Here is a 12,979-nt window from a genome sequence, read left to right as displayed (position 1 = left end):
TACTAAATACTAAATACTAACAGGAACATACCTCTATGGTGTAAGCTTGTGGACATACCATAAAATTTACAATTTTAAAACAAACACTTACAAGAATTACTGACATATTGGAAATAAATAATTAAATCACAAATGTATCTCTTTCTCCTTGTTTCTAGTTTCAAATATAAAATTTGTTTCTAATTCAAAAATAAATGATTCTCAAAATTGTTTCTAGTTTTCCTACCACCCCTTTCATTACTAAATACCTGCTCTGATTGATCTTCAGCATTCAAACATATCTCTTTGAGAACATTCCTTGCTTTTTCGTTCACTTCAAAAGTGGAACTGCAATGCCCTTTAAGAATAAAAAAGAATGATTTCTTTATTTACTTATTTATTAACTTTTCCTAGAGGATATAACTGATATGAAGCTAACCACTTTAAGTATATTTAAAGCATTAAAAAGGATATTTACCCCTTAGTCTTCCTTCATTTCTAAAAAAGAAATCAAATGAAAATAAAAGAAGCAACGCTAAAACCGATAAATAGCATAAAGTAATTAAGGTTAGGGCTACCATACTATTCATTTTTATTTAGATTATAAATATGATTCTTGTACTTATTAATTTTATTTGTGCTCGTTACTATTTTTATCTGTCCATTTTTGCAATGAGTATTGGTAGCTGCTAATCCTTCAGCATCTCATTCTTTATTCTTATGTTTCATTTTTCTAGCACAGTATTTAAACGCGGAATCTGCAAATTACTGTAAATTGCCCAGTAAAAAAAAAAAAAAAAAAAAAAAAAAAAAAAAAAAAAAAAAAAAAAAAAATGTGGATTCTCAGCTACAAAAACTGAGATTCCTTAGATACATTGTTAGGGCGGAGGAGATAGGGGGAGGTTAAAAGTAAGGTGCCAACTCAAACTTGGAGCAATTCATACTCGTATTTGAGGTGCAACATTGCCCTTTACTGTCGTGTAAAAAACCTTATTTTTTGTATTTGCTGGTCTTCTCGATTCAAGAGAGTTGGTGTTCTATACAATGAATTTGCCCTAAGACATATAAGCCTTTTCATTTGCAAAGTGCTTGGATAAAAACAAACATTTTTATAAATTCTTAGGAGGGCGAGATATTCCAAGCACGTCAATATGTCTGTTGGAAAACCCAAAAACGAAAACTTGCAGATGCAGTTACTATAAATGATGATTCTTTGGAGCCAACACCTAAACTAACAAACGTAATAAGATATGAAATTTGACAACTTGGACCATCAATTGTGACAACACCAATACGGACAGCTAAAGCGAGGGTCATTGCTAAAGAGTCTCAAGCAATCAAAATTCAAAAACGTGTAAAAAATGAAAATGAAGAGCAAAAACATGGGTGGTTGGAAGATATCCGAAAAGACAATTAGAGCGAACTAAAAATGAAAATGAAGAGCAAAGCCATACGTGGTTAGAAGACATACTATATTGAGCAAGTGAGCGAGTCAAAAATCAAAACGAAGAGCAAAGACACTCACGGTTAGACGAAAAGAAACAGCGTGTCAAAAATAAAAATGAAGAGCAAAGACACACACAGTTAGGAGATATGCGACACCGAGCATGTGAGCAAATCAAAGCTGACAATGAAGAGCAAACACACGCACTAAGAAGAACAGTGGTAGCGTGTCAAAAAAAAAAATCCGGGGTTACTAAACATTGAACTATTCATAAAACCATATCCATTAAAACCATTCATAAACCCTTTTGAAAGCCTTTCTAATGAAATATGACACTTTTATCTGATTGTTGGCTATCCGATGTAAGACTGTTAGTTAATTGTCAAGATTTGTGGCATTTGTAAGTCTGTATATCTGGCAGATTCAACCTAGGGTGTGAATGGATATTTATGTTTATTTTTTGCTAAAGTTTTTAAATTTGTTTTTATAGAGTTTGCTTGCAGTTGAAGCTAAGGTTTCGCCCATCCACTATTAAATTGAGTTTAGATTTTGCAAACAAGCTCAAATGTAATGACATACTATTGAAGGAAAAAGATCCAGCAAAATACAAATCCTCTGCGGGAAAAAAAGTTTAAAATGTACTTTTATTATTATCTTTTCATAATATTCTGTCAAATGCATGTCCGCTTTTTCTCTAGATTTATTTACATGTTTTAATTAGGCTCATTCTCATGGTACAACGTTGATGAATAAAATTTGTGTTAATAAATTGGTAATTTGTAGATCGGAGTTTTTCTTGTTTCAGATGGGCTGAGTTATGGAATTTGTTAGGTGGAGGAATAAAATGTATATATAATATAAGTGAATTTTAAACGCTGTTGAAAATGAAGTTGTTTTCTATTATGATTAGTGATTAAATTGTTAGGATATAAAACTGATAAAATGGTATTAAATCATAAGTATCGGTATTATTATTTTTGTAGTTTAATTTTTGCCAAAATGTGTTAGGAGATGAGTTGATGTTCAGTATTAAGTTGGTTGTAAATGGGTACTTGATGTTGTAGTTATGTTTTTAAAACCCCTTCTGAGGTAAAAATTAATTTTTATTTTATTTTTATTATTTTGTAGATTTATTTGAGTATCCCTCCTTCATATCATACCCTGGCACTTGGAAGGGATGGGGTTGTATTACGTTTTTTGATAATAATTGACATGAAATAAAATAAAAATATAAAAGGATACCAGTGTTTTAGTATATTAAAAACACGTATTTTTTTACAGGGTCAACTGATATTAAATCCTACTTTATACAGCTCCACGCGCTATTTCAAAACTCAGTCCTTAGCTTCTTAGGCTACTTTAATCCATTATCTGACTGCTATTATTTTCAATTTACGTACATCTTATTTAAAATATATTCTTATTTATAATTCACCTTTCTTATGCAGTTAAAGTTAGTCATTCACTTTTTGCGCATTTTACATAACATTAATTATTGATTTTACTTAAACTTTTTTTTTGCGTCGATATGTTTTTCCCTAGTCACTTAAACTTAGTTGTCAGGTTTCAGTCGTAGATTATAACTGCCTACTGTCATTTTCCTGGATCAAATGGCAAAGCTCTAAATCTTCTTAAATTTAGTATTTCCTCTTGAATATTCCTCTCCACAAATGGGTTCTGAACAGCGTCTTGCACTCTTTCAAATTGACTGCCTTTATGATAATTGAGCCTGGAAAAGAAAATCAAGTTATTATAAACTGTTTTTTCGACATGGTGAGGCATATAATTCTCAAATGTAGGGCAATCTGTTTCACATGCCGCTGATTTAAAATTTCTGGTAAATTAATATCTTCAATCTGCTTACAAGTAAAATTAATAGGTAAATATAATCTGTTATCCTTATTACTAATCTTATCGAACTTTTTCTTTTTTGAAATAAATTTCGTTTTAGTTAGAATGCAAATTGTATCAAATATTACTTTAAAATTATAATCAAGAGCTGTATTATTCAGCCCATTTATGGCTGACTTGTTTTTAAGTCAACTAGAATATAAATATATGATGGATAAGAATAATCCAATTAATTTAAAACATGTTTTGTCAAATAATAAAAGATATTTAGATAATATTTTGGTCTTAAATTGTAAGGATTTCATTGATATTTCTAAAAATATATATCCATCAGAGCTTATTCTTGAACCTAGTCATGGCGCTGGTCATGAAGATCATTTCTTAGATTTAAATATTAATATTTGTGATAATAATAAATTAAGTTTTAAAATGTATAATAAAACGGATGATTTTGATTTTGAAGTGATTAGTTTCCCATTCCCTGAAAGTAATATACACTCAAATATCACATATTCAGCGTTTTTCTCACAGTTGCTTCGTTATGCAAGGATTTGTAGTAATTATATTGATTTTAAAAATAGATGTAAAATCTTAAGCCAAACATTGATATCAAGAGGTTTTTCTGCAAATAAATTAACTTGGCAATTTAAAAAATTTAGTTTTCATTATAACGAACTTTTAAATAAATATCAAAAGAATTATCTAAAAATACTTAAAGAAATTTTCAACTAATTTCGGAGGTTCGACAATTGTTGTTGCAGCGCCATTTATTTTGAATTGTGTTTCTAATTGAGCGGATTTTTTTTTTAAAATTAGCCACATGGTAAAGATGAATTCTATAATTGTTTAGTTCATTCAGGTTTTTTGCAATGTGTTAATATTTTTGATTTGGTAAAATTTATTATATTTAGTTTACCTATTGTTGCAAAAAAGAGGGATATATTAACAGGATAAGCTTGTTTTGGTGTTACTTGGTTGTTTTACATTTGCTGTCTTTTTTTTCTTTCATAGGCATGTATTTTGGGGGTGATACCTGACACGGGGATGCCATGGATATTCTGTGGTAGCCACAACACTTGGCGGGGTAGAGAATTTAAAGCGGCGAAACCCTATATAGGCCAGTGTATTCTCCTGATGAGCCCTTGTGTTGGGTTGTTGCCTCTGAATTATTTGTCTTTATTATTTTTTCTATTGTTTGGTAAATGACGACTTATACTTATTGACGACATGACTGCCTGTCCATGGATTATTCTTTATGGTTGATTGTGTATGGCTATGCTGTTTGACCTATGTGATTGTATGGATGAGTAGGGTTAAGCCCTCATTCAAGTGCTGGTCTATATTAATCACTAATTTAGGAAAACAGTCTTCCTTTTCTCCTTCTGTCTCTCTTTCTTTTTTTTTGTGTTTGTGCTGTTGCATTGGTGATTTCTCTTTTCATGATATATATATATATATATATATATATATATATATATATATATATATATATATATATATATATATATATATATATATATATACATGTATATATATATATATATATATATATATATATATATATATATATATATCTATATATATATATATATATATATATATATATATATCTATATATATATATAAAAATAAGTTGTTTGTCTGTCTGTCGACTGACGTCATGTTTGTGTGTCGACTGACGTCATGTTTGTCGACTGACGTCATTATAAGGATTGAGCTGTATGTCGTCATGAAGTTGTTTGTCGTCTGACGTCATGTTTGTCGACTAACGAAACTACAGACCGGGACACCGGGACACAAATGACGTGTTATGTCTGTTATAACGTAATAGAGGCAACAATCTTGACAGGGCCTTTTGAGGGTGAGGCTTTTCTTATTCCACGCATTCTCATGATTCCAATGGATCTGCCTTTTCAACCTAAAAGATTGCAATTCCCAATTTGATTAGCATATTTAGTTTTCAGTCCAAAACCACTAAAGCTATTATGTAAATATCAAAAATATTTATGTTGTCTGAGCAATAATTTTTAGTTTTTATTTCAAAATAGAAAATTACCTGACAATTTTAGAATTATATCTATCTATATATATAAAAATAAGTTGTCTGTCTGTGGATCAGGTGACGTCATGTTTCTGTGTCGACTGGTGTCATGAAGTTAGTTGTCGTCATTTTTGCTATGACGGTGACGTCATTAAAGATATTTAAGACATATATGTTCACGTAGAAATCTATTAATGTTTAAGTTTAAAATTACTGATGAACTTACAATGGCAAAAGCTGATGAAGATGCTCAAAGAGTCTATGCCAAAAAACTTGCTGCTGATAGAGAAAGTCAGAAAAGAAAGCGTGCAGAGGAATCAAAAGAACAGCAAGGAAACAGGCTTGAGGCCAAAGAACGGAAAACCGCGCAGTTAGATGAAGATCCACCTGGACAGCGAGAGTCAAAACATATCAAAACTGAAAATGATAGCGATGATGATTGGGTTTGGGATCTTGACTTGGATAAGGTCATCAATGCCTACCAGATTTTAGTTAAAAAAACAAAGGTTCGGCGATATGTATTTCATAGTGAAGCTGAAAAATAAAGAAGAAAAAGAAAACTGAAAAAAGAAAAATGTAAAAAACTAAAAAATACCTAAAAAGAAAAAACACTCAAAGAGAAATTACAGACCGGGACACAAATGACGACCGGGACAGAGGGAATATAAATAACGACCGGGAACTCAAGGAGAAATTACAGACTGGGATACCGGGACACAAATGACGACCGGGACACAGGCAATATAAATGACGACCAGGACACAGGTATTTAAGAATATCGTTCAAAGACAAATTTTTAATTGTAAGAAGACCGTTGAAAGAGAAATTTCTAATTGTAAAATGACTGAAGAACCTACAATGGCAACACCCGAGGAAGCTGCTCAAAACGAATGTATTCACGACGAAGTAGCTGAGTTGGTAAAGCGTTATGTTTCAGGTTCTAGGTCCGAGAGGCTCCAGGTTTGAACCTTGGCTTTAGCATTAATACAAAAGAAGAAAAAAACCAAAAAAGGTAAAAACTACAAAAAAACTAAAAAGAAAATATATATATATATTTATATATATCATCTTTTCCACAAAAATAATAATTTAGTGCTTCTGCTTAAAAACAGCAATCGAATTGATGCCTCCTGATACGCAACTATCAACAAAGTGGCAATCGTTGTGGTCGGTGATCAGTTCTTACCTCGAGATAATATTCTTTATAGGCGAAACAATCAGTTGACAAGAATTGCTTAAACTCATCGATGCTACGATGCCCTACAATATCCTGACGAATATAAATGACGCCCGGGACACTCAAATAGAAATCACAGACTGGGACACCGGGACACAAATGACGACGGGGACTTGTCAGGGTCTTATGCAAGGTTTGATGTAAAATTTAAAGTTAGGTTAGGTGGGGTTAGGTTAAATTAGGCTATAAATATCAGAAATGGGTTAAAACACATAACCTCTCACCATCAGACCTTGCATAAAACGGAAAAAGCTGACTGGCGAAGCTCAGTAACATATTTACACATAAATGGTATACGAAAATATAAGTGGTTATCTTAGTAAATAAAGGTCAAAGTGTTAATTGAAGAATGCCCAAGTGGAGGAAATAGTCAGTACAGCTTGATTGCCAAAGATATGGTCAAACTTTCTCACCCATTCACATTCACTTTTGTAATCAAGTTCACTTTCTCATTCGAATTCACGTTCAGATTCGTTGAAGCTCATTCTGAAACTCAAACGCAATTTATTTAAACACATTGACATTCATAAACACTCACATTCAAAAGGACTGCAACATTAGATTGAAAATTAAACTTGTCAAACCACGCAATTTGATTTTGTGTGGGGTGTAAGCGTGAGTGTGAGCGAGTTTTTGTGACTTTTGCTAAAAGAGATTGTCAGGGACCATTACGTGTATTATTTTGATGCGAAAGAGAGGGATTTTATGTAGATGGGGTAGAGAATAGGTTATTCTCTACCCCGTCGAGATTAAGTCTAATCTCGTTAGACCCTAACAAGATTAGGGTCTCGTTAGGACGTTTAACCAATAGAAATTATGTACGCTGATGGGTTTTTTTTTGTGTAATCTTCCATTGTACAATGTTCAGAGGGTGGAAATCTTCCAAGCAGATCATGCTGGGTTAAGTCTCCCAGATTCACTCCTGGGGATGGGTGGCGGGAGGGATAGCCTTCGGTGGCTGATATTCGTGCTAGTAGCAAAGACTATCTTGATATCCCTTTTAAAGCTCTGGTTTTTAAAGTGTTTCTGCCAGCAAGTTAAAAAAGATGTAACGCTTTTTAGGAAAAGAAAACACAAGTCTTTGAAACCAAATTACACACAAGAGTTACAGAAGGAAAGTTTACAGTGTATTCAGTCGAAAGAAATGGTAGAGTCATTCACTACATTTGAATCACTATAGTCAAAATGAAACATCGGCCCTTCTTAGTAGACTTTAAAATATATTTGCTATTATTTAATAGCATTATTTATTATTTAATCATCAGCAATTCACATTCTTAGAAAAATTACATATTATTTAAAATCTCAGGTTTTATCATCGTGGTAAAATTAATGTATCAGCTCTTCTTAACTTCTTATGCAAGTCATATGCTTTTGGTATCCTTACTCAATAAGTTTGTTATCCGAAATGGAATTAACATTGGCTCAGTCTTCGTGACTAACATTCCATGATTATGCACACCCTCTTTGATGTCTTCCTTTTTTGGTAATTAAGATAGAGATTAGCCATGCTGAGACAGCTCATCAATCAATTAGATGCGGAAGACTTACCATGATTACTAATACATTTACACAAGAACTGATTGCACCGGCGCTTTGATTTCCTAATCCTAATGTAAGGTTCAGTATTACAATGGCGCCCACAGAGCAGTATTCTTAAAGAATGGTTAATTACTTTAGGCTGATTTATGATTCTAACATATTGAAAATTTTGGTAAAATAGAAATTTATCATGATTCACTATATTCAGGTGACGGCCAAAGAAAATAGGAAACTAAATAGAGGGGCTCTTGGTCCTTCAACCGGGGTGAAGTTCGAATTGAAATAAATCATACTTCAAAAGATAAAGGGTCTTTCAACTGACTGAAAAAACGTCAAAAACAAAATCACCACAAGTAGTGACGGTGCTACCCGCCACCTGTCTGGGCAAAATAAGTGTTATTTATTTTCTAATGTAAGCTTTTCATCACTCATTCATTTACTTACTCCTATTGCTCCGCTTATATTATTAGAGATGTTTCCAAAATAGTGGTTTGCCCTATTCTCCTGACGCTACCTCTTACAATCGAAAGATGATAATGCTGATGAAGAGCTGATGATTTATGATGTAACTATAGAAGCTATTGATACACAATGCAATTTAAGATTTAATTCTATAGTTTCAATTTAGGTAAGCTACCCCATAAAACGATTAAAAAAAATAGACATCGAACGGATACAAACGGTAGTAGCCGAACCGATATCAGAAGGCTTATAGAAATTTTTTTCATACTAGCAACGAAATTTAACAAAAAAGTACCAAATGGGACAACGAGCTCCTTCATTATGAAATGTAACCTGGTATTGCATAAGACTTCACTAATCCTTCAAGACTGCCTTCAGGATTCTGTTTTAAAGACATAGGTTACGTTCCAGGTGGAAATCTTAATTTAATTTCAAATTTAATACGAATTAACTGCTAATCTGGAACGATTTATTAAATAGTACATTAATACATATTATAATGATTATTAAAGCATGAACAAGTTTAATGAGTAAAGAGTAAAATATGAAAACTTCAGACGATAATGCTTTAATACTCATTAATTATCATGAATTTTATTATTTGCCTCCATTTTTTCAGTTTAGTCATGATTGTGCAGAAATTAATACCGCTAACATGCTAGTATGCATAAAAACTTAATACGATTTTATGTGAACAAATTTAATACTTAAAAATTTAATTATGAAATATAAAAATTTCACAAAAATTCAATCGTTGAACGAAGTTGATTCGCCTTTTCCTTGAGCATATACTTACATTCTTATTAAATATTAACTTTTTGCAGAAGCCAGAACGTACTCGTAGGTATATTTATTGTCAGCATTAATAATATGCAAAAAGAATATCCTACATATGCCAAGAGGAAGCTGTAATTGCGAGCTTTAAGCTAATTTGTATAACAAAGAATGCTTAATTAGAAACAAAATGTATAAATTGAGCATCAAACTTAATAAAAAGTAGAAAGTTGAAGTTGTCTAGAAAGAAAACAACACATTGGAAGAAAGTTAAAAACAAAAGATAATATCCCTTTTCGGCTATTGGGGTTCACTAGTAGCTCTATAGAACGCAAACCATATATAGGTAAACATAGAAAAAACACGTGCTACCAAGGTCGTATCTAAAGGGGGATTAATCCCCTCCCGAAATGTTTGTCTGATTCGTAAAGCCCCCCTCCTGGACGAAAACAATCCTGGATACGGCTCTACCTGTTACCCCACTACTTGAATTAAATAGTTTTTTTATGGACAGGTATGAAATTCAGTCTATATAGACAAGAAGATATATCATTTTGCATACTCCTATACATAAATTAGTACTTGGGAATTCAAGCGTTTTAGGTGTGCTCTGATTTTTTTTTCTCTTTTTTTTTGTTGAAGTGCTTTGAAAAGACATAAAAAATGAATTGAAGTGCGTTGAAAATAAAATTTGCCTAGAATGTGAAAGAAGTTGTGAGCTCATTCATTGCTAGCAGTAGGTGATGATATACCTTAATGTCGAGACTCACAATTTTATTGACCTAGAAACAATAAACTGCGAGGTATACAATTGAGAAAGGTATTGAGGGGGCAAACCCCCCTACATATGTAATAATTTCTGTTCTGTTCAAAGTTTTGATGTTGCTCCTTACTTTCGGTTGAAAAAAAATTGTTTTTTTTTTAGATTGAGGTCATTGTTTTCATGTTTTAATTATTTTTCATCTTTTTTTACAGAACGAAACCTCTTGGAACTTGCGACGCATTTTGTTTACAATAAGCAACGCGGATCAACTTTTTGGAAAGTCAGTCCGAGGAGGTGAGCATTTTCTTTTGAATAGCCTCTATGCAACCAATAAATATGTTTACATAATTTTCACAGTTTGCCACATTTCGCCGAAATAATGTTAAATAAAGAGACCACTCATTCTTGCACAACCAGACGAAAATTATACTTCAGTAATATGTCAATCTACCTTAGAGACATCTAATACTGAATCAATACTTTCGTCAGTGTTGCCATGTTGAACCATGAAAATAAGAAAGCAAATCAAATTAGGCTAGTTAAATTTGGCAACATTTTTCGTTTATTGAACTTCAAAAATCAACAACTTGTTAATTTCCAAAGACGACTACACTTCCAAAAGAAGCCAAAGAGCTTCTCCAAAGCTGTTCATTGCCACATGTTTCTGGTTTAGTTTTGATAATTTTGTACTCACGTTTCTTTTTTTTTTTAATTTAGTGCCCTCTATAACCCACAACTGTACCAACAACTTTTTCACTATACATTCAATTCCTGGTTTTCTTATTTTATTGATGATACATATGATTGACTAATTTTCTATTTAACCAACCCAAAACTCCAGATTTCATTGCCACTGTTCTTTCTACTTTAAAAAAGATTTCTTTCAAAGAAACTCAAGTGGAGCCTCAACTAACTCAAGTATTTACCTTAGAAAGTGGCAAGATTATAATATTATTCTTTAAAAGTACAAAGTCCTCAGAAGTACCCTTGGTTTTAAATTTCTTTTATCATTTCCTTTTGCCTCTGTTTACATTGTCAAATTAATTTATTTTCTTATATTCATTTCTCGATTATATTTATTTCTTGATTTATTTTCTTATATTCATTTATAGATTTTTGAAATGTAACATGCACCTTAATTTGGTCAAATACCTTTACTGAAATCTTTCTCCGGGTCCATTTTATTTGTTCGTTATTTATATATTCTCTTTTAAGTAATTATAGCAGAACCTAAATTCAGCTGAAGTTATATTTTTTATCGGGAAAGTTGCGCAAGTAAACTTAGTGCTAAGATTTAACTCGCGGAGAAATTCAAGTTTAGCTGGGAATTTGAATTACCTTGTACAGGAAGATTTAATAATAATTTATAACTAAGATTCGTGGTGTTGGACTGGGCGTTTTAGCTACCTTCTTCCACAAGACAGTCTGAAATACTTAACTAAAGATTTTTAGACAAATTTCAAGAATTCAAACGAGATTCAAGAAGTAGAAACGGCTAGGACTTTCGAAGTGAAAATTTCAGGGAGTTATGGAGGGTGAAAAGAAAACTGGAAAATATAACTTGGGGGATATGAGGATGTCTATGTGAAACGACATATTTTTATCTCTGATTCTTATCAATCTGTTTTCGGTGTTAATATCTAATGTAAAATTGAAGCTACTGGACTTTGAACATTTCCGATTAGCCTAGGTTTTATCCCCCCCCCTCGTCAATATGGAGTAAGCCCCTGTTTTTATGCTGCACTTGCCTCACTGGGCTTAGAACTAATTGATTTTTTTAGAATACTTCGAAGGTATATTTTTATATTATTTTATTTTGCTCTTGTAACTTGATTATAATATTGCCATTGTAAGTGACCTCTGGTAGAGAAACAGAATCACCACCGCCGGCAATGAGATATAAAACAACTGATGATGTGGAGATATCAATGAATGCTCTTCAAATGAATTTAGATTATGCGTTAGATGAGGATTTAGAGGTGGCTAGTCCCAGACAATTGAAATCACAAGTAACTTTGTCTAAATTCTCATCGATATACTTTCCATATTTGGAAATTCATCATATTTAATTACATTTAATTCTTCTGTCTTATTAAAATAACCTTCAGTATCTAGTTTTATACAAAGGCGGATGTGTATTACTCATGCCCCATCCTTCACTCTCATAGATAAACCAATAAAATTCACATCCCCAATTTCAAATAAAGCCGTTTACCAAAAAGTGTTAGGCTAACCAAATATTAACAGTCAATGTTGCTATATTATAGGTGTATATAATGTTTGGAAATTAAATGATTTGGTGTATCAAAACCATTGCATTATTTTTCCCTCCATTGATGTATGCAGTCCCCTCCATACCTATATTGATACATACAATCGCATTCATACTTAAATTGATGCAAATAGTTACTCCCATAACTACGTTGCTAGAAGGGTAACACAGCATTCATATATCGCCCTTTAGGGGGATGCTTAATATGTTTAACCGTCCAGAAAAATAATGTTGTATCTGTGTATATGTGTTAATGAGGTCACTCCCATACTTACGTTGGTAGAAAGGTGTTACAGCATACCCACGTCACCCCCCAGGGGGGGGGGGGGTCTTAATACATATAACCGTCCTGAAAAAAGGGAAATGTTTACCTCTCTCCAGAAAAAAGCGATCAAGTCAAGCATACGATCGAGTTATGCATAAACCATGTGGTTACATTTTACTGGATCTCAATCAAAGCACGGCCGAGGAATTACGTGTGGTCGCGGATGTATTTGATAATGAAATTACTGTGCATATACCCGTAAATAGTAAAAAAAAAGTCAAAGAAGCATCGTTCACTTGTAGGTGCCCTAACATCCCAAAATAGAGAAAAATATTTTAAAAGAAAACGA

The 12,979-nt window shown here is 32.4% G+C and overlaps 1 protein-coding gene across 1 annotated transcript in view; it reads left to right on the top strand.

Annotated features, from left to right (window-relative positions):
* LOC136029556 (uncharacterized) overlaps nucleotides 1-12,979 on the top strand; it is a 59,198-nt gene that overhangs the window by 31,890 nt on the left and 14,329 nt on the right. The window contains exon 4 of the mRNA XM_065708035.1: nucleotides 10,306-10,387. Coding sequence (XP_065564107.1) covers nucleotides 10,306-10,387 — 82 coding nt within the window. The remainder of the gene's footprint in view (nucleotides 1-10,305; nucleotides 10,388-12,979) is intronic.

The sequence above is a fragment of the Artemia franciscana genome, chromosome 7 (assembly GCF_032884065.1).
Source record: "Artemia franciscana chromosome 7, ASM3288406v1, whole genome shotgun sequence".
NCBI lineage: Eukaryota > Metazoa > Arthropoda > Branchiopoda > Anostraca > Artemiidae > Artemia > Artemia franciscana.
Note: the sequence above shows the minus strand (reverse complement) of the source record. Positions and strands in the feature narration are given on the sequence as shown.